The 23,627-nt window shown below is 36.2% G+C and overlaps 1 protein-coding gene across 4 annotated transcripts in view; it reads left to right on the top strand.

The window, feature by feature from the left end:
- fras1 (Fraser extracellular matrix complex subunit 1) overlaps nucleotides 1-23,627 on the top strand; it is a 257,678-nt gene that overhangs the window by 136,730 nt on the left and 97,321 nt on the right. For all 4 annotated transcript variants that reach the window (XR_004223099.1, XR_004223098.1, XM_031903422.1 and 1 more), the window contains exons 16-22: nucleotides 1,765-1,902; nucleotides 5,306-5,446; nucleotides 7,132-7,305; nucleotides 18,007-18,147; nucleotides 18,606-18,749; nucleotides 21,274-21,426; nucleotides 22,513-22,656. Coding sequence is in view for 2 of the 4 variants with exons in the window: in XM_031903422.1 (XP_031759282.1) it covers nucleotides 1,765-1,902; nucleotides 5,306-5,446; nucleotides 7,132-7,305; nucleotides 18,007-18,147; nucleotides 18,606-18,749; nucleotides 21,274-21,426; nucleotides 22,513-22,656 (1,035 nt within the window). In the remaining 2 variants the exon portion in view is untranslated. The remainder of the gene's footprint in view (nucleotides 1-1,764; nucleotides 1,903-5,305; nucleotides 5,447-7,131; nucleotides 7,306-18,006; nucleotides 18,148-18,605; nucleotides 18,750-21,273; nucleotides 21,427-22,512; nucleotides 22,657-23,627) is intronic.

Genomic DNA, 23,627 nt, shown 5'->3' with positions numbered 1-23,627 from the left:
GTAAATACACTTTGGAACAAATGTATTGATAATAGAGGGTGGCTAGAAAATAGTGCCTGTCAATTTCGTTTACTACATTTGATAAGGAAAGACCATTAAAATGCAATTGTAATCCATGCTCAACCACTCAGCATATAACCAAGAACTTACAATGACATTGCCATGTTTTATATTTTGAAAGAACAGTTATTTTTTTTCTTACTTTTTTTTTGTGACGCATAAATAGCACAGCTTCTGTTTTAGCACCAGTACAGTTTATATTACAATACTAACATAATAAGGGTACCATCTTTTATGGTAAAAAAATACCGCCCTTCCTATATTTTGATCTTTTTTACCTATTAATAACATTGATGTCAAGTATCGTTTATACAAGCCATGCCAGTAAAATACCAGGTGGCAACCCTTTACACTGTCAGCTGGCAAAGTGGTGCCTAAATACTGTTATATTTCTAAAATGAAAGAGGGTTGTAAGAATTCTTGTAAATAAAGTGTTGCATATATAACAGCTGCTGGTCTCCAGTTGTTTTGATATACAACTGCTGATATATAAACTCGACTGCAGACAGTTGGCATTCATAAATTCTCTGTGGGTTGTTGAAGTCATTAGAATCTTCTAATACTCTTACACAACACGGGTGTAAAAAAACAAAATAATATGTAATTTTTCTTTATTTATCTGGTGCATTTTATCGACTAGCAATCCCGATCTGGGGATGATATCAATTCTCATTTCCATTGCCATTTTTTATTTTGTTGTTCTTTAGAATGAAGCATATTTAGAAAGATGAAAACTCTCATAATCCTTTGGTGGTTTAATGCTAATGAAGTTTTAATTGTATGGTGGGCTGTGATTTCATAGGTCATGGTCACAATTAAAATTGGTGGGTTTGGTGCAGTTACTGTAAATAGCCTTTATGCATTGTGCATTGCACTTAATAGTTTGCTTTGATTTTTCTAAGGATATTAACGCAAGCCAAATTAGGGTTTTATTTAGATACATTTATTCTTTACCTGGCAAACCTTTAACAGAATACCAGTACTGCTATACAATACTTATACATGTTGATATTATATTTAAGTAATTAATTTTCAAACTTTTAATACTGGATTCAACACTTAGAAGTCTCTTCTTAGGATCTGCTGTAACATAAGCAAAAATTAATTGTTCTCTTAGGCTTAGTGATCTAATAAATAGACTTGAGTTGCAATTACAGAAAATCTTACTTTTCACGGATCTGAGTTTGATATCAGCGTATCACATCAGCTTTTACATTATTTGACAGAGACCTGGAATACCCTTGCCTGTGGCTTAAGGTGGCCATACACGTGGCGATCTGACGATGAAACATCGTCAGATCCGCCACACACCGTTCAGGGCTGAAACAGCAGATAAGGAGGTAGAAACAATAGGATTTCTACCTCCTTCTGCCGATTCAGCCCTGACGGCAGATTTTGCTCAGGCGCCTTCTATGGCGCCCGATCAAAATTTTCTAACCTGGCCGATCAGCAGCTTCCTGCGATATCGGTTGACTCGCCGACATGCCATACACGCACCAAATATCGTACGAAACGAGGTTTCGTACGATATTATCGGTGCATGTATGGCCAGCTTTAGGCTTTCAGTGCCAAGGGTAGGCATAATCGAAGGCAATCAGAGCATTTTTAAGTCATTATGTTTCACACAAGATTACATTATGCAAACTTGTATCATCACTTTGAATGTTTTATGTATATGATATATATACATATTTTTTTTAAAAGTGTGTGACTCTACGTGTCAGTCATGTTCACCTGATGGCAGATGCTTTACTTGTGCCAATGGCAGAAAGTTTCACAGAGGTACCTGTGTTTTGGAATGTCCTGGTGGCTATTATGCAGATTCTTCAGCATTATGTACAGGTAAGACAACATTTGTCACTGGTACTGTCAGTTACATAAAATTAACGCTGACTGACGGACACTGAGTGCATTCTGAAAAGAGTATGTTATTTCTATGATTTTAATATTTGTAAACTGTCTGTCGATTCTTCCTTTTTATTATACGGATGACAGGACACTCTGTGTGTAGTTTGGAAAACGCTATAGTTACATTGGGGAAAGTTGGGGGAGGCTGTACTAGATATAAAAGGAAAATATAGTTGGGGTTTTATTTCTATTTGTGCAAAATAAAGCCGTTTCCCCAAAATGTCTTCTAATGCATGTGCAAATTTTAACAGACCTTATGGTATGGTATACCATACCATACAAATTTTTAGCACATTTTTCACTAATCTGATATTAAACTATACAATATTTATAATATATTATATATTTATATTAACTTTGCTTTAGAAATAAGCCATCTGCAACCTATGTGCATCATTCATTTCTTTACTTAGATTTCACTTCAGCCATAGCATGTTGCATAATGTTAGCTTAGGCAGTAGGCATAAACCACAAGATACTGACACACAGTATGTACTTTTATTATGCAGTTGCTGATAGCTCAGCAATTCATTTGTTTGCACCCAGACTCTCTGTTGAGAGAGAAACAACTCTCTATTGTCAGTTGTCTTATGTTGCCTGTATCTATCTGGAACATCTCCAAAGCTATTTGTTTCAGATTTACAAACAGTGTTTGGCTGGCAAGCTAAAATGCCTTCAGACTGCTTTACTCTTCTTAAGAGGGTCATCAATATTCTTTAAAATAGCCAAACTACAGGCTGAACTCATACATGCTGTAGGTAGTGTAACCTTTGCAATAGTAATGTTGCATAGCAAGTAGAATACAGTGCTTTTTATTAACAGGGATAAAATTGTAACATTCTTTCCCTTGATATGTGTACAGCTATAAATTCACATACAAACAAAACTGTGTAATGTCAGCCTTCTGGGAAAATACACAAATTATTTATTTCTTTCTTTCATCTGGGAGCTGGGACAGGGTAGAAGCTTTTAAATTATCACTATGCCACTTTACAGCAGTTAGCCAGGCTTGTATATGGAAATGATTTAACATTTTTTTATGAGAATGTGGGAAATTTTCTAGACAGTTGTTTAGGTAAAAAAGTAAGTTTACATTGTAAACATTGTTACATTTGTAAATAAAAAACAGAAATCAAATTAGAAGGGGCATGATTCGCAATGACAAGCTGAAAATATAAACTGCTGCCAGTTTGCCAAGTGGCAATTAAACAAATATATATATAAATGAATTTTCTCATAGTTTCCGTGTCCTGAAGGCTTTTGTGTTAATGTGTATTTACAAGATTACCCTACTGCAGAAATGCAGCAATTGAATACAGTGCAATGGGAACATTTACTAAAACTGGTTGTGCCTGGGTATTAACCCAAAGCAACAAGACAGTGATTAGCTTTCTTCAGAACAGCTGCACCATTTAAATTTAGAGATCTGGAGCAAGCAAGAATCTTCTGTATAGTGAGTTGGCAAGTTCTACTGCACATGCCTGTTCCTGTGTCAGCAACCAATAGAATAGCCCAGCAACCAATAGAATCAACATTGTACAAGTGATTGAGTGATGCCTGAGCATGCACACCAGCTGCACTTACAGAAGATTCTTACCTGCTGCATTTGAGCAATCGTAAAGGAAACTCACACAGTGGTTTTGGGGAAAAAACATTGTTAGTTGAGGTATTTTTCCCCAAGTGCTTAAATAAGAAAAAGTTCACAACCAAAAAGCTGGCAAACTTTTTTTAATTTAAGAAAATCCGCTTGGGGAAAAATACCTTAATTAACAAGTTTTTTTTCCTCAGACCTCGCATGAGTTAAGGAACTTACTTAGGGTTTCCTTTGGCATAAGTAGTCATATATCTGCCCCAGGGTAAAGGTGGCCATACACATTAAGATTTTTTCTTTCCCTAACGATCACTTAGTGATCAGACAAATCAGTCAAATTATTTTCAAGTTAGTGTGCACTGAACGATTTTTCATCTGACAAAGGTCAGGTAGTTTTTCTAGCTTCAATTAGACTTTATCACTTGAAATGGTCATTTTCGTTGATAGACAAATTGTACTTAAATAATCTTTCAAGATATCTTTGTTCCTGCAATAAAGATCTTTTAAAAACATGTATGGCCAGCTTAAATGCTGGCTTTCTTTACTAATATCCATTTTAGATACATTAATGTATTTTAGGTTATACCATTTCTTCCTACAATAGTAAAAATGATTAATATGAGGTTTATTGTTTAATTATTATTGTTTTTTAATTTAAGCCAATTCTTGGGACACAAAGCTGACTCTCAGCTACTAAGTTTGCTCAGGTGCAGTATCCCAATCAGCAGCTGGCATTTATTGGTCATCTGTTGAAAAGCAAACATCTTATTCTTTGCTATGGGTTACTGCACCTGGGCAAACTTAATGTAGTTGTATTATGGGTCTACAGTGAGAAAGAACTGATATATCAAGCAGTAGTAAATGAAAATGCAAGTAAATTTGTTTTTCCCGCTGTACTGAGAAGCAAATCAGCATTACTATATATATATATATATATATATATATATATATATATATATATATATATATACTGTATATACTCGAGTATAAGCCTAGTTTTTCAGCACCCAAAATGTGCTGAAAAAAGTCACCCTCGGCTTATACTCGAGTCGGGGGCCATGGGTCCCTCTAGACTAGCACCCTCTCTCCTTTGTGTGCAAATTAGGCCCCCCACAACCAGACCCTCCAGTGCCCTGGCCTAGGCTCCCACTAGCAACACTTATTTCCCCTTACATCCCTCCGGGACCGGGTCTGCTGCCAGTTTGCCAATGTGCAATGAGTATGGGGTAGTACTCATATTGTTCTTGTTGACCCTCTTCTCCGCTTACAGAGCTAGTTTACTGTTTTTCTTTTAAATAAATATTGAAAAACATATACCCCACTGATGCCTCAATTAATGTCATTTTATTGGTATTTATTTTGATTATTAAAACTTAGCAGTAGCGGCTGCATTTCCCACCCTCGGCTTATACTCGAGTCAATACGTTTTTCCAGTTTTCTTAGGTAAAATTAGGTACCTCGGCTTATATTCGGATCGGCTTATACTCGAGTATATACGGTATATTACAGCTGATCAAGTAAAAATTATTTTAGAATACAGTGTACTTGTGCAGAGTAGGTTGTTGTCTCGTCGAGGTCCATAAATTCAGTAGAAAGCAATGTTCCGTTAATAATAGTCAGGTTTCACATGGGGCACCACTGCTATATTCATTTGTGTTTTTTTTTTATTTTCATTTGATGTAAGTGAACAATGTTTAATTTCTGAAATAAAGGGGATGTCCTATTTTTGTTTTTGTTTTTTGCCAGCCTGTCACAGAGAGTGTGCATCCTGTTCTGGTCCGCTAGCCAACCACTGTACTTCCTGTTTGCCTCCTCTTGGCTTATTAAAAGGGCAGTGCCTTCTTGACTGCGGTGAAGGATTTTTTTCCGATAAAAGTGTCTGCACTGGTAATAGATATATATACATTTTTGTAATGGTTATTTTATGTACATTGGTATAGCTCTGTTTCTTGTAACAGCACCATTATTTATAAAGATTGAAAGCTTTAAAAACAAGTTTATATATATGAGCAAATGCGCTGATACAAAACCTTTCCTCATCTTTTTGAAACTAGAGTTTTAACCCAACACTTTGGGGCCTAGTTATTATGCTGTGTAAAATGAAATTCGCCAAAAAAACCAAAACTGTATAAAAAGCTGTGTAAAATAAAAGGAGAATTTCGCTGTCCGAACGCCAGATTCTATGCCGTTATTTTATATAAGTTCTGACAGAAGAAAAACCGAGTAAAAAAACGATGCCAATTTTACGCCATTTTTTACATGGCAAAGCCTGCAGATTTGTTGCAAATTTTGTCACTATTTTTACACAGCATAATAAATCTGCCCCTTTTTCTTATAAATTTCTGTAGCTGAGCTGCTCATTTGGTCTGCACTGAATACCCTGATATCTATTGTTAACTACTATCCAGTGAAAACTAGGATATTTGGGTGATGCAGTATAACAAAAATGGCATGGAGGAAATGTACAGTTTTCATAGTAAAAAATGATTTTTGCACATAAATAAAGCATCAGCGTTTGCTGTATGTTCCCTTATATACATTATATGGTTATCATACCCTCACCCCCAAGCACCTCTTTTTACTTCCATGTTTTAGCTAAGATATTAGAAGCTAGACTAGTAATTCTAGCCCAAGCTAGACTAGTAATTCAAGGTAAAACTAATCTTACATTGGGCTCTTATTTTTCATTCATTCATGCTTTAGTTTCTCATAATTAGGATTCTGCAGAATAAAACTCCAGGGTACCCACAACAGACTGTCTTCAAATTATACCCCCCTATACATGTAATGTAATTATTTCAGCCCCTTGGTGTGCAAATATGCACCAAGTAAATGTAAAACATTTAAATTAAAGCAAACACAGCAATAAAATATTTTATATTTTACTTCTAAAAAAACTGTACCCTAACATGCAAGGAAAGTAATACTCCCCTGCGCTTCTTATCTTATTGTGTCCTTTGAATACCATCATATTATGGTTAGGCAGATTATGCCTCCTTAGCTGCACATACTCAGTAAATTTCAGTTTATATCATTTGTACATCATATAATTTCCAATTTGTGTCGCAATGTTGCGATTTTAATCTTTCTGACATAAGATATACTAGCTGAGCAGATTTCCCTGAAGATTGCTTTTACTATCCTGTGCCATTTATCTCAGCAGCATTCTCACCTTTGCTTGCCTTTAAAAGGCAGTGGTTCTGTCACAGGCCTGTAAACTTGAGCTGGTGATAGTCATTATTTCACATACATGTGGCTATTTTTGTATATGGCCTTCAGTGTTAATTAATAAGTGAAGGGTTCTTTCAGTGTATGTGAAATATTAAAGTGTTTTGTATAAGTAATATCTGTCTACTAAAATTAATCAAGTATTTGTGGCAGTCTTGATTAAAGATCAGTACAAACTGATTTGTATGGTATCAAGAGCCTGAGGAAAACTAACTATAGCTGTTTATGGGAAAAATTTGTCTTGCAGTCACATAGATTAGCTTTAATACTGAGTGTTTGATTTTCCTTTGAAAATATGTTAAAACTGGTGGCAATCTATTCATGATTTCCCCTTGCATCTCTAGCCTGCCATCCATCTTGCCGTGCCTGCCTGGGCCCAGAACATTCACACTGCACTAAATGCATAAATCCAGAGCAAGGGCTGCAGGTAGTACAAGAATATGCAGGAAAGCCTTATGGGACGTGTCAGACTCATTGCAATCTCTACTTTTATATGGACAGTGTTGGCATCTGTCGAGGTAAGGTTAATGCTGTACTGTACTTCAATATTTTTCATTATCCATCTCCCATTTGTTTTCATTTAAAGACACAAATGCCTCTGCAGTCACTATGTTTTTAACACATTCCATAAGATACTGGTTTACTGTATTCATAGTGAGTGGCTGCAGTTTCCATTATTTTTGGTAGTGTTGGCAATCTTACACTCACCTGACTTTTATAGGCCAGAGCTGTTAAACTAGGTCTAATGGCTAAGGCCATTAGGGAGGGCCATCTGTTGAATACCAGCCGTTAATAATGTATATATGGGTTAACTGCATAAAGACTGGACTGAAATAGCACTCCTTTGAACATATTGGTCAGGGCACTCTTTGTCCTTTTTCACTTATATTATATATACATCAGTCATGCACCGAATAAACTATTTTCGGCTGCACCCCGAATCCTTAGTAAAGAATTTGTCTGAATACCAGACTGAATCCTAATTTACATTTGTGAATTAGGATACGGAAAGGTTTAAAGAGCATGTGGCACATGGTGAAAACATTTCAGCTTCCATGTGACAAAAAAATTAAGATTTGGATTCGGTTTGGCCATGAGCTTGGATTTGGCCGAATATGAATCCTGCTGAAAAAGGCCGAATCTCAGCCGAATCCCAAACCGAATTCTGGATTCAGTGCATCCCTAATATAAATTATATTAAGTCGAGGTAAAAACCTGAATTGTCTGACCAGATTAATCTACTCTCTTCTCAGAATATATTAGCATGTTATACAAATATCTCAGAAACCACTAACAATAGAAAAGAAAGTAGCATAGGTGCTCAAAGATTTCCTCTGAGTAATTTTTTATAATGTCTGACTCATTCTCTTTGCTGTAGTAAAATTGCAGTTTGTTGTACTTCATGAATGTGTACTGATAGCAATGGCAAACCAATATGATTGGGAATTTTATGTTTTGTAGTCTTAGTGCAAAGTGTGTCACGTTAAAACACACTTGTAAACACAAGCAAATTGCACAGCTTTCATATAAAAGGCATCATTTGCTGAAGATGAACCAAACTGCAATAAAAAAACCCAGACACACAGCCTGTTTTTGCAGGTGAAACTCTTTGTAGTTGGTACCATTATTTGTGCCTGACAGAAAGTGATGTTCTGCAATAGGGCAACTAGCCCTCACCATGTGAGGGGCATGTATGAACTTTACTTGCCTTTCATACAAGAGGTGTAAGTAAGGAGCTACAATGGGCAACAAGGTTTGTGTGAGTGCACAATATACTCTTTTTACTGCACATAAACAAGAGATATGTTTATGCTGCTCTAAAGGGCAAATTTTGCTTTTTTTTATAGTCTCCTCTTTTTTGGTTAATAGTAAGGTCCTCATTTAGGTATGGATGCACATCCTATACACTAAGGGGCACATTTACTAACCCACGAACGGGCCGAATGCGTCCGATTGCGTTTTTTTCGTAATGATCGGTATTTTGCGATTTTTTCGGAAATTATCGCGACTTTTTCGTTACCAATACGATTTGCGCGAAAAAACGTGAGTTTTTCGTAGCCATTCCGAAAGTTGCGCAAAATCTGGCGATTTTTTCGTAGCGTTAAAACTTGTGCGAAAAGTCGCGATTTTTTCGTAGAGTTAAAACTTCGCGCCTTTTAAGTTTTAACGCTACGAAAAGCCGCGAATTTTCACGCAAGTTTTAACGCTACGAAAAAAATCGCCAGATTTTGCGCAACTTTCGGAATGGCTACGAAAAACTCACATTTTTTCGCGCAAGTCGTTATGGCTACGAAAAACTCGCGTTTTTTCCGAAAAGTCGTAAAGGCGCCGAAAAAATCGCAAAAAAAACGAAAAAGTCGCAAAAATTTCGTTTTCCAATCGTAATTTTTCAAATTCGGATTCGAATTCGTGTCTTAGTAAATCAGCCCCTAAGAGGTGCATTCAATAAGCACTTGCATCTAGAGCATAACATAGCATATATATGGTGAGAGCGCAGCTCTTTGCATTCTGGAATGTACCTTATGTATTTACTTTTATTTATGGGTTTTTTGTTGTGAAAGGACACGTCAACCTAAAAAATATTTTTTTTTTGCCTACTAAAAGAAAACATAATTATAAGCAACTTTGCAATATTCATTCTTTACACATTTGTAATGGTTTTTAAGATATTTGTAGATATTATTGCTATTAAAAACAGTGTTTTTTCTGTACTTTTTTATTCTCTGCCTTGGTGGCTCTGGCTTTTGAAAGAATGTAACACAAGGCAGCAAGACTGACATCAAGCTCGCAGTAGGAGACTGGCTTTTGAAACATTGTTTAAAAAGTCATAACCAGGAGTTTAGCAAATGTTCCTTTCAATGGTGATTACATTTACAAATCACTTTTAAAGCACTAAAAGTTCTTAATAAATTCATATTGGAAAGTTGCTTCTTTTGACAAGTCCTTTAAGCAGTACTTAATAAATATAGTAATGGAGGATGTACTGTCTAAGGAGTGTGTTTATAAAATAAGAAGGTGTCGGATATTATTGCTGGACAGTGCTATAACAAGTTTTTATGTGCCTGACAGAGCATTATAATTCTATATTGTGCATGTAATTCTCGAACCATGAAACATGCACATGCAGTTGTATACAGATCTATAATTCAAAAATTAATGAATGGTCTGGTCATCTCTCGTGTTTTTATGCTACATTGCAAAGCAAAGAAAAAATCAGTATAAATGTGGGTGTGTGTTTAATGTTAACATTATCTGAAATCCTTACCATTGTACATCTTGTAAGAAGTTGATAAATTGCAAGAGCTTTGCAGGAGAACATTTTTTATTTATTACACACTGGTCAGAGTGATAGACCAAACTTCAAGAATATAAGCAAATTATTCATAGGCTGAGATGCAATCAGTACATTTTGTTATACCAAATAAACATTGTATAAAATAATGAAATCTAGTCCTGCAGTTTTTTCCTGGTTGTAGCTTATCGTTTTTTATTTAAATTATATGTAGACAAAGAATAAATGTCCAGATTTATTTGGACAGTTTTACTGATTTCTACCTTACAGGCAATGCCTTATCGCTGGGGGGTTCTTATTGCATTAAAATAATATAGAGCAAAAAAGGAAAATGCACCTGCTGATGTCTCATCTCTGAGGTTGGAGGAGCAATAACTCCCTCTCACTTATGCTCAGATTTGCAACTTTGTGTGTTTCTCCAGGTGGTGTGTTTACCCAGAATATCAAAATAATAGTTGTCTCCTAAAATTAAAATCAGACTTAAAAAAATGCTGCCAGTGGAAGTAGAAAGCTTTATAAATCAGTATTTCGGTTGGCATTAGTTGAGTACTAGAAAACGATCAAAGCAGCATAAATAAAATATTTTTGCAAGAATGTCAAGATGTATTTAATTAGTCAGCCTTTCTGAACCCATGTAATAAGCAATAATTTGTTCTTATTATTATTCTGTATGGCTGTCTCAGTGTGAGATCATTGCAGTCATTAAATTACAACTCATAATTTGTACAATAAAATACAGATTACATTAAACATCTCCAACCGAGTGAGGCACAAACGAGCAGTACATTATTTCTCTTCTTCCTTCTTAAGCCAAGAAAAAGAAATGTTTCGATTTGTCATCTTAGCACCAGACAGATGGATTTTAAAGTTTGCTCCTATATAGAATTATTCCCTCAGGGCTATTTGATTATTTAATTCTGATTTGATTTTGAATTTGTCATTTATGCCATGCTGTACAGTATATATATTTATATATATATATATATATATATACTGAAAAGTATTTGTAGAGGGAAGGAATCTGTCAAGTCAGCAGATATCCTCCTTTGTGCTAGTTTTTTGCTGTTTAAATATTAGGGCAGCCATGGATTGCACGGGTTCTCCACAGTCCAAGCTTTTCTTTCTTTGCTGTTGAAGTCTAATCTTGACTGGAATTCAAAATAGGTCCTGGCATTTCAAGTAAACAGTGGTCCAAACACCCCCTTCCCACAAGCCCTATTAATAGTGACTTAGTGAGTCTGTGGCATCTTACCGCAGCCCCTCTGTCATTTGTCAAAATCCACAGATTGACTGGTTAAAGGAAATTTCCACATAAAGTCACCTTAAAGGACATGTAAACCCCCAAAATGTAAACACTGCCCATTGATAGGGCACAATTGCCCCAGAGTTGTTGCTTTAACAAGACCTAACAAGGCCATTGGCGGAAAGTGGTCTTCCAAAAGATTTCAAGGATCCCTAACATGTGAAAACATTGCACTAACTTCCTTGTATAACATCATTATTATAATATATATTTATAAATCATTTGTGTAATCTATCCCCCAAACCATTCAACATATATATATATCTAAACCAGCTGTTAAATCTGCCCTTTTTTGCTTTATAAGATAGCATCTTAGTAATATTCTTCTACAGAATTTACCAATCCATAAGTTGTTGCTATTATCAACATTTCTATTTGTATATAAGTAAAATCATAGAGAATCCCCATTTCTGATTGAAAGTCTAAAGAAAACCAATCAATCCTGTTAGTGCGTTTCTAGTTTTGTAGCCGAATTGGATGGTGAAACCATCTCCTGTAGTTCCCCTTGCCAGATAGTCGTTGATGAATGTTGCTCAGCCAAGTCCATGACCTAGCCGTTTTATAAATGCACAGTGTGTTTAGCAAAAAGTCCCAATTTTCTCAAGCTTAACAAAACACACAGTCGGTGGACAGTAAAAATGATAGGATGGAAATGATAAGATGATGACAAACACGTTGTGTGCTGTAATGTTAGATGAGCCAAGATAATTACACCCTGAATGGCTCATTGAATTTTCCTTTACAAAAAGGGAAAAAGATGGAAAATGCAGTTAAATCGCTGAACTGTGTATAAGTACACATCTGTGCATGTCTGCTCAAAAATGACCACTTGTATTTCCAAATATTTTGTGCATATAGTAAAGTTAGCTTTATTTTATTTGATAGATAATTGCATTCAAACATGCTCTTTTTTGCTACATTTAGTTTGTATTTTACAGCAACAATTATAGTAAAAAGTAAGTTATAAGGTCCCTGATTAGTACATTTAGGTCACAGGTTATGCTTATTTCTTTTTCTGTAGTAGCAAATATATGGTAATAACCTCTTTTAAAAATGTCTGTTTCTATTTTTATTTATAGTTATATATTTGTACCAGTAAAGATATCTGCTGACATTCCATGATGAAAATATTGAACTTTTTTTTTGTCATTCTCCCATATGCCCAGGCCCTGGCCTTGCCTGTCCATACCTTTGTAAAACCTGTTTCTTATGTCACCTGAATATAGGGAGTGGGGAACCTTGGCAGTTGCCAAGTATCCGCCTGTAGTGAAGTCCATGTTTTTTAAGAATTCTGATGATTTTCAGCAAAAATCATCTTCAGTTGCTTTGGCCAACAGTAGATTCCTAGTCATGCATCAATTACACATTTTCAGTGGGTTTAAAAAATGTGTACTTGCTATTAAAAGCTGTATCTGTTTATATTCTTCAGTTCTGGGCCTGTCTCATAGTGAAATGTTGTAGCAGAAGGTGACTAATTAAAAGACCTGGGATTCATAAGTCATTTTAAAACCATTGACATTTTTTAAAGGGGGCCTGTCACCTTAAGAAATTATTACAATTTTTTTTATTGTGTTTGTCAAGCAAAATAAACTTCACATAAACTGTATGAATAATATGAATCATGTTTCATTTAGTCTTGGAATTACACAATCACACCAAGGAGGTTTGCATAATGCCAAAATCTTGTTTATGTGCCAGAATGGGGGGGGGGGGGGGGGGGGGGGGGTGATGCACATGCACTGGCTACATAATTACATGGAGAGGAGGGTGGGGGTAAGTGAGTGCTGAATGGAAATTGAAAGTTATTGTCTGCCCCTCATGTTAAATTTGAAAATGAGTTTTTTATACAGCTTTTTATGTCTGGGAGACAGGTCCCCTTTAAAGGGGACCATTTAAAGTCTTACATTTTCTTTTATATAATTAGTAAGAAAGGTCAGCATCCCCACCTATGGGTGGGCGATACAAGGCTAATTCAGTCGTTTGGCCCTGGGACCAAACAATCGAATTAGAATAACGGGTATAGGCACAGTCTGTTTGGGAACCGCATCAACGAGCCGGTCCCGGATCCGACTAAATTTTTAAACCTGCCCAAACGATATCTGTCCAATTTCAGGCCAGATATCGGTCGGGCAGGCCCATCGTTAGTGCCCATACACTGGCCGAAAAGCTGCCGAGTCTGTCTAAGGGACCAATATTGGCAGGTAGAATTGGCCCGTGTATGGCCACCTTTAGAACTGTGGGGCTCATTTAAGAAGCCAGGGCAACATGAAGTGTGCATCCTACATTGTGCTTTTATGGGTGCAAGCTTGGGTGGTTCTGTATTTTATTTGCCTGCAACACTGATTTGTTTACCAAAGAATGCTGGGTACAGACTCAAATACTTTTCTTAACAATGACATACAGCCTTGTTTGCATTAAAGAACTACACAGGATTACTCAAACTTTTTGCAAGGCAGGGTGCATTTTAAAAAAAATATTCACTTATTTTAAAGTGGCATTAAATTTCCCAGGCAATGCCCAATTGTGGTTGTGAAAAGGTGGTCACTGTATTAAAATAATTCCAAGGCATACCATTAATGATTGTAATCTCCAGTTACAAGACCGTACAACACAGAATTGTTTCCTTTGTGTAAAGGTTTTAAGGCTTACACTTCAAGAAAAAAACAAAGACATGTTCGTATAATGGCTTTGCTAAAGTTGCTGAAAAAAAAGATAACACAATTACTCAAGCTCTTTTCAGCAACTTATGTCAGTTCATACTGATAATGAAAAATGTTCAGTTTAATGGCTCTTGACTGAAAAGTGATTTAATCTTCTAATTAAAGGATACAGATTGTTGTAACTAAAGCTGCTAAGACTATAAATAACTTACCGATTGATTAAATTGACAGTGATAATACATAAATATAAATTACCTACTAAAGTTGTTTTCCTCCCCTCTAATTTTTGTTCAGTAATCTCTATATAATGTGCGTACAACATTTCCCTCAGAATATTATGTTGAATTATATTCTTATATTAAATATTTATATGTTACACAAATGGAAATATTATGTCAGGTGTAAGCCTATACAGATAGGAGGCAAGAAAGCCTGCTTAAAGGAGAAGGAAAGGCTAAGTCACTTGGGGGTGCCAAAATGTTAGGCACCCCCAAGTGACTTAAATCCCCTACCTTGTACCCCGGGCTGGTGCCCCTGTTAGGAGAGAGCAGCACCAGCCTGGGGTAGCTGCAGCGCTTCCTTCTTCCTGCTTCAGCGCATGCGCAGTAGAGTGAAAAAGCCGAACAGAGAAGTCAGCTTTTCACTCTACTGCGCATATGCCTGTCGTCTAGTCCTTGCAAAAGGAAGCAGCAAGGAGGAAGCACTGCGCTCCAGGTGCCCTGGGCTGGTGCTGTTTTCTCCTAACAGGGGCACCAGCCCCTTGGGGGTGCCTAACATTTTGGCACTCCCAAATGACTTAGCCAGGTAGCTGCATAGATGTTAATTTTATTGACTGAGCTGAAACCAGTTTCAAATCAAGCCATTCTTTACTGTTTTACGGTCCTATTCTTAGGAGTGCATGGATTTCCAGTGCATTGGGCTCAACAATTTTGCTACTTTTTAAAAGGTGATGTGTAAAGTGTACCAGTAGAACAAGACAAGTGTCTCATCACTCTCAGCACGATTGTATCTGGATGCTTTGGGGTACACTTCATTGAGTGTGCATCGTTGTGCTAATGAAAATTTTTACCGTGCCATGTACCCAGTCCCCTTTTGCGGCCCTTTTCTGTTGAAATGTCCTTTCCAACACTGTACAATTGTCCATGTTTGCTTCTCTTCTTCTACTATATGTTAGTTTTGTTTTTTGACTTCAATACCTGACGCCATCCCAGATCCCAAACCCCCTCCTTGACCTTGATTTTGCCTTACCCTTGCCTGTACATGTAAGGAATTATCCTTTATCCAGAAAGCTATGAATTACAGAAAGGTCATAGACACCATTATAATTAAATAAAACAAATTTGTAAAAATTATTTCCCTTTTCTCTGTAATAATAAAACAGTACCTTGTACTTGTTCCCAACTATGATATCATTAATCCTCATTATAGGCAAAACAATCGTATCGGGTTTATTTACTTTTTAAATTATTTTTTAGTAGGCTTAACGCATGTTAAGATCCCTTATTCAGAAAAGCCCAAAATCCCATGAATTTTGGATAACAGGTCCCATATCTGTACCTTATTTGCTCTGTTCTGCCGTTTTAGTGAGCAGTTTCCTTTTCAATCTTGCTGCAGAAAGTTCCGGGGCCCCAAAAGTACTTCAGTGAAGCCCAGTATCGAAGGGGACTTCCCTGTTTTATGAAAGAATTAGGCCTACCCAACAGTTATTAGGGGTTTATAGTTAACTTAGGAAAGCACTAAACAGTGGAATAGTAATAGGATAGCAAATCAAACACAACATTTACATAGTAACATAGTAAGTTGGTTTGAAAAAAGACATACGTCCATCATGTTCAACCATAATGCCTATATATAACCTACCTAACTTCTAGTTGATCCAGAGGAAGGCAAGAAACCCCATCTGAAGCCTCTCTAATTTGCTGCAGAGGGGAAAAAATTCCTTCCTGACTCCAAGATGGCAATCGGACCAGTCCCTGGATCAACTTGTACTAAGAGCTATCTCCCATAACCCTGTATTCCCTCACTTGCTAAGAATCCATCCAGCCCCTTCTTAAAGCTATATACTGTATCAGCCAGTACGACTGATTCGGGGAGGGAATTCCACAACTTCACAGCTCTCACAGTAAAAAATCCTTTCCGTATATTTAAATGGACCTCCCTTCTTCTAAACGGAGTGGGTGCCCTCGTGTCCGTTGGAAGGACCTACTGGTAAATAAAACATTAGAAAGGTTATTATATGATCCCCTTATATATTTATACATAGTTATCATGTCACCTCTTAAGCGCCTCTTCTCCAGTGTAAACAGACCCAACTTGGCCAGTCTTTCTTCATAACTGAGACTTTCCATACCCTTTACCAACTTAGTTGCCCTTCTCTGGACCCTCTCTAACTCAATCATGTCCCGTTTGAGCACTGGAGACCAAAACTGAACAGCATATTCTAGATGGGGCCTTACCAGCGCTCTGTAAAGGGGAAGAATAACCCCCTCCTCCCATGAATCTATACCCCTTTTAAAGGAACAGTAACACCAAAAAATGAAAGAGCTTTAAAGTAATAAAAATATAATGCACTGTTGCCCTGCACTGGTAAAACTGGTGTGTTTGCTACAGTAACACTACTATAATTTATATAATAAGCTGCTGGGTAGCCACGGGGGCAGCCATTCAAGCTGGAAAAAAGGAGAAAAGGCACAGGTTACATGCCAGATAACAGATAAGGTCTGTAGAATACAATAGTGTTTTATCTGTTATCTGCTATGTGCCTGTGCCTTTTCTCCTTTGAATGGCTGCCCCCATGGCTACACAGCAGCTTATTTATATAAATTATAGTAGACTTTCTGAAGTAAACACACAACTTTTACCAGTGCAGGGCAGCAGCACATTATATTTTAGTTAGATTTATACACTTTCATTTTTTGGTGTTACTGTTCCTTTAATACAGCTCAAATCCTTGTCTGTCCTTGCAGCTGCTGCCTGGCATTGCTTGCTACAGTCAAGTTTATTATCTACAAGGACTCCAAGGTCCTTCTCCATTATGGATTTGCCTAGTGCAGTCCCATTAAGGGTATAAGTGGCTTGCATATTTTTACATCCCAGGTGCATGACCTTACATTTATCCACATTAAATCTCATCTGCCATTTAGCCGCCCAGATTGCCAGTTGGTCAAATCCTGCTGCATGGATGCCACATCCTCAATAGAATTGACTGGTCTGCAGAGTTTTGTGTCATCTGCAAACACTGATACATTACTTATAATACCCTCCCCTAAGTCATTTATGAACAAGTTAAACAAAAGTGGACCCAGTGCAGAACCCTGAGGGACCCCACTGAGAACCTTATTCCAAGTAGAGAATGTACCATTAACAACCACCCTCTGTACCCGATCCTGTAGCCAGTTTTCTATCCATGTGCAAACGACTTCACTAAGACCAATAGACCTTAGGTCTTAGGTCGTTTGTGGGGAACGGTATCAAATGCTTTGGCAAAATCCAATAGATTATATCTACTGCATCCCCACTGTCCAGCTTCTTACTTACAAAAAAAGGGAAAAGTTGTGCTCAACCACTAAATTTTAAACCATTAGGCGGGGGTGCAATGAGGTTGTGACCACAAAATACATATAGACAACAACAAGAGATCCTCTGCACTCACCCATTATCAATATATATAGGACATTAAGACATTCTGTGCATTAAGCTACTAAGAAATGCCCTCCCTGTTTAAAGGGGAGGGCAATTCTTAGTAGCTTAATGCACAGAATGATCTACATAAGGGTAACATATTCATCCTAGTGCACTGGTAGATTAATGACTACTCTTATAAAGGTACGTATACAGTAAAGCAAGTGAGGGAAAAAGGTCTGGCACAGCTGAACTAAAGAGGTAGAAATAAAAAAGTGCTTGATGTGCTTGATAAAATGAGGAGACATAATGTGTTTATAAAACATTTGTTTTATTTTTTTAGATTGCCACCCTTCCTGTAAAAGTTGCTCTGGTGAAGATAAAAGTAACTGTACATCCTGTCCCTCACAATATGTGCTACATGGAGGAGTATGTTTGCAAAGATGCCCTGATGGATATTACAACAAGGAGTCAACTTGCTACAGTTAGTAGATCTTGGAAATCGTAATATAATATTATAAAATATAATTATTTGAATCACTTTTACACTTTCATCACTATGTTCTGTGTGAAACCAAATTAACTTTAATTCTGCAGACTGCTGTAAAATTTTAATGACTCACGATAATATTTGCTCAGAATCAAGCCCAAAACAAAAATGCTTTATTTTGTTTCTCACTTATCAGTCAGGAGTTGAGTATGGCTGCTTTTTGCTCTTTTTGTCAGACCATTTGACAGCTATGAAAATCACATATCATGTTTCGTGCATTAGAACAGTAGTAATACGTATACGTATGATACTATGTATCATTTTTAAAAATGTAGAGAAGTGCTGTGTATTCAACAACCTATGTATGTTTACCTTTATATAAATTGTACATATTAAACATGGATACCTCTCTTCTTCCTATGTGCCTAATGTTAATATGGCTTTCTATGCAGCATGCCATCCATCTTGCAAGGAATGTAGTGGGCCTTCTGATGCAGACTGCCAGACCTGCCATCCACATGCTGTTCTGACTGATGGAAGATGCAAAACCCACTGTGCAGATGGGCAGTACCTCAACCTAGTGGGCTACTGTGTGGGTAAGTGCAGTTGGATGAATGAATGTGCATTTTAAGAGCTATAGTAAAATTCTGTTGTGTGTTCTGTTGTTTGGGAAACCAATTTATGCGAATTATTTGTTTTTTTTATATAGCACTGATATATTACAGCTCTTTAAAAAGATTATATTTATATCAGTCCCTGCTCCAGTTGAGCTTACAGTCTTAGGCCCTTAGCAAAACCATGCAGTATATAATAGTGTTTTACTTGCCTTATGTCATGTTAATAGCCTGAAGATACGACCATCACTAAAAAAGAAAGAAAAAAATATTAACAGGTGTCTAACTCCATCTGTTCCATAAATGGCATATCTTCCACATTTGCATGTGTTTAATTATAGAAACATCTCCAAGCTGTCTGCATCCTATATTAAAAAGGATAACACACACAGTAATACAGAACCTGTGTGATGCCCATACTTAGGTTTAGAAAGATGTAAATAATTAAAAAATTTGGAAAAATGTCCTTCTGTTGTTTCCATCCCATGGGCTTGCAGCTGTTGTTAAATCACAATTTGTAGTTGAAGTTGTAGTTTCTTTAGAGGACTGTTTAAGGCACTGCAGAAAGGTGCAAATCCATATCTGAATGAAAGGGGGAGATAGTAGGAGTCACAATTCAACCACAGCTGCAAAACCACAGGATGATCATTGTTCATGTATATACTGAGGATATCTTACAAATGTTTCATAGGCTTATATGTAGTTTTTAGATCTATAACTTATAAAGATTACTAAGTCTACTAGGCATAGAAGGGAATTAGTGGAGAAGTAGATTTTTCTGGGACCCACAGCAAAATATCTTTTAATTTCGCATTTCCAAATCTTGGGGAATATGTATTTTGCCATGTTTATTATATATGGTCTGTCACCTGATTTAGAATATGTATTACAGATGTTGGCTTAGACACTATAATAAATATTCCCCTTAGCTGTCAGAGAGAATGTTATATTTTGTAATGCCATATAAAGACAAGCTGCTTAAAATGTTTTCTTTAGTTTCAGTCAAAAGTATTTGCTGCATATGAAATCTGTATTCGTACATTATAAATAAACTGCAGGAGTGCAGCAGCCTTTTATGAGAATGCTGTGTACATCCTGGTGAACTGAACTGGACAATAATAAAAACTTTAGTGTCTCTGGCCTTTAATGTTTTATTAATGCAGCAAATTTTCAGCCGTCACACCACAAATTGCCTTTTGGACAAACCGGCTCAGTACTATTGATTGCCTGAGGAGGTTTTCTTCACTTCATCCTTTACTTTTCCTCTCATCACAAGAAGGAACGCTGTTTTCCATAGAGGCTCTTTTCCAGCTACTGCATCTTTGAAGTCACATTGAATCTTGTTTGAAAATCATTTTGTTGTGAAGTAAACAAATCAATATTAGGGTTATTCTCAGTATTATTCATTTTGCACTTCAGCTGTCACAAAGAAGCCTTTCTGTTTCACTCCCTCACTCTAAAACTTTATTTTCGATTTGCTTAGACTGCATGGAAGGATGGCTCTCTTTTCTCTAGAGCCTTACTCTGGTCTGACTCCAGACTTGCTTACTGCATCAGGCAAGGAACTCACTGGACTTGATCATTTCCCTCATTAGGGACTTTTCATTTAAGCATGATATGTCTACTGCAATATCTCTACTTGGTAGGAAAGCAGATTGTTACAATAAAAATATAAATTATTGCAGATGTTTCATCTTTCTGTAGATACTTACTGAAGCAAGCATCAGGCTGGGAAAATGTTAATGTGCACTCTAAATGCTATAAAAATATCATTGTCTGCCTTTGGAAGCAGAACCTTCTCACATTCAGTTCCTGATGATGTACATTACAGTTTATTTTTATGACTGCCAGTGGAAGAGAATGTTGAAATGTGTGTGTTTTTTTTATCTTTTTTTTTTATTAGAAACTGGAGTACTTTATAATTTAGAGGTGACTCAAAAAGTCTAAATAGCAAAAGCATAATGCATCCCCAGCCACTGAAAAGTAAAAAATAAAACTGGCTCTTTCTACCTTTTTCTTCCCTTTCTATATATAGCCAAACAGCTTTTATTTTTTGCAAATTTGCATTTTGCAAAGTCGACTTTAACAAGAGCCCCAGTCCCTTTTTTGTTAAAAGTGGAGTAAATTATTATGCAGGCTGAGAGGGTTTCCCAGATTTTTTCATATGACTGTATATCCATATAAACTTAGTGATGTCATCAGTGCTTAATGATGTCATTTCTATAACATGACTCTGGAAACTGGACACCCGTAGAAAACTCACGCAGACAAAGGAAGAACATACAAACTCCTGAACTGGAATTGAACTTAGGACCCCAGTGCTGCAAGGCATAAGTGCTACTCACTGAGCCAGCGTATTGTTCTGTAATGGGGAGTCAGTGGTTCTACAGGAAAACAATCAGGAAGCTACGAAGATAGATAATATCCGGTGTAAAGTAAACCCTTTAAGAAATAAAGTAAATATATTTGACTAATTAAAAATACTATCGCATTTTTAATTTTTTAGATTGCCATCCTCAGTGCCAATATTGTGTTGCAAACCTACAAGACACAGGTAGTGTTTGCTTGAAGTGTCAGTATTCTCGATACTACTTTATTGAGGATCGCTGTGTATCGGAGTGTCCAGCTGGATTTTATACAGACGGAAGAAGCTGTAAACGTAAGTGGGTTGAAATGCCACCATAAAATAAACTTTTAAAAAATGAAATGTCTTAAATTTATTTCAGCTGTATGAGGCACAAAAATACTATGGGACAGATACTGTATATCAACTATTGAATAATTCTTCTAGGCTTCCTAGCATTTAGATTTTTTTATTAAACTTTGATCAGTTTGATTTTATCAAAGGGCCAATTGGATTAATATGATTAGAATCAGTATTAAACATTCTTTAACAGGCCTTTTAGAGAATTAATAGCAAAGACTCAACAAAATAGCAACTATCAAAAAATCAATAAAATTCATTCCATTCATTATAAATCAATCTGATTTGTTTTGGATCTTTCTTTGATTTAAGAACTACAATTTATTGTTCTTGATTAAGATCAATAGTAAACCAGCCACTATGTTCCTCTAAGTTCAGTCTTACTGCTGTAGAGAACTGAAACTGACACTTCTTAATGAATGGATGCATTGGATCCCCAACATAAAAATACCTCTTTGTTATGCATTTATTTAAAAAAAAAAATGTATTTTAAGCTCATATATAGTAGGTGTAACAAATCCATTGCTTCTTTTAGCATAAAAGTTTTATTATTTAAGCTAACTGCTTAAAACCCTTTTACTTTAGTGGAATCTGCAGAACATGCCTTCATTTGGCTTCCTTGAAGCGATCCCACATCCATAAATATATTGTATTTTAAGTATAGTTCAAAACATATGTTATTATTTGGGGCCAGTTTACCAGCTGACATCTATAATTAGAAAAAAACAATAGTAGAAAGCAGAAAGGATTTTACTATGTGTGCGTCTCTTGGGCATGAAAATGTATAAGTGATGAGCATGGTCAAATTTAATTGGTTTCTGTGGGATATTTTTTCTTTGATAACTATGGTGGTGGTTTAGCTTTGGATTAGGTCTGCTTTAGGTCAGACTTTTCACCTGCAAGGGTTTACTAAATATCCTTAAAGAAACAAATGCTGGCAAGTGTCCCAAATTGCTTGAACATTAAGAAAAAAAAAAAAATCGACAACAACAAAAAATACTTTTCTTTTCCTCTTTATTATTTTGACTGCGTTCCCTACAGGCTGCAACCACTCCTGCAAAACATGCAGTGGACCATGGATGGATTCCTGTACTTCCTGTGAGGATGGTCTTATTTTATCTCACAATGGCATGTGTGTGCAAAGCTGTTTCCAAGGTTATTACAGAGCTGGGCAAGTCTGCAAAGGTTTGTACCTTTACTAAAGTCTAATATTCATAAATATATTTTGCTCTGAAGCTTGTTTGAAGAAAAAATGGTATCTACTATCATAATAATACACAGGATTTAACCTTCTTTCTATCAAATTTGATAGTTACAGTACAACAACATCTATATGACCACAGGTTGCCCAAGTCTTTTATATAGGAACACTGGGTATTAACTGTTTTCCCTTTGACAGTTGGGTATAGTAGCTAATTTCCAGAATCCTGAACCCATAATGGTGATGCTGCTGTTTTAGGTGTAAAACAATAATGCCAGAGCAGTGTTCCTGATTGTCCATTCTTTCCTTTTAAAGTAGTAGAGCACAACTGAAAAGAAAATGTCAGATCATTTCCAAGTAATACATTTTAATCTAAAATGACTGCAGAGGATCACACAAACTCATTGAGCCCATATCAAATATTAAACACAGTTAGCAAAGTAATTAAAATACAAATCTCATTAGCTTTGGGGAAAAAAAGGCAAATTAACAGTCTGTGAAGTAATACATAAAATAGTTGATCATACCCTGAACTTTATTTATATTTTCTTCTTAACCTTATGAAGACAATACTAAAACTCAAGACTGATTAAACTCAGTATGAATACTAGAGACTTTATACTGCAATAACTTTGACAGACTGTTGACAGATGTTTAGAAGGATACCAGCAAAATAATAAATGTGAGTTTGCAGTAATTTATAAGCAGTTGCATGTAACTTGCATGTAACTTCAATGTGCTGTTTTAGGAAAAATGTCTGTACCCTCAGCTTTCTGCCCACAACCCTCATCCAAAAGTACTGTTGTATTAAGTCCTTACTGAAGCAGGAACAACAGTGTGTCTATTAAGACTTTTATTTATCCAGGTTATAATATACATTATCTAGTAGAATTAAGTCTAAAGCAACTAGACTTTCTAAGTTTTTACTTTTTACTGAAAACATTTCACCACTCAT

Source organism: Xenopus tropicalis, chromosome 1 (assembly GCF_000004195.4).
Source record: "Xenopus tropicalis strain Nigerian chromosome 1, UCB_Xtro_10.0, whole genome shotgun sequence".
NCBI classification, from domain to species: domain Eukaryota; kingdom Metazoa; phylum Chordata; class Amphibia; order Anura; family Pipidae; genus Xenopus; species Xenopus tropicalis.
This window is presented reverse-complemented; position numbering and strand designations above follow the sequence as displayed.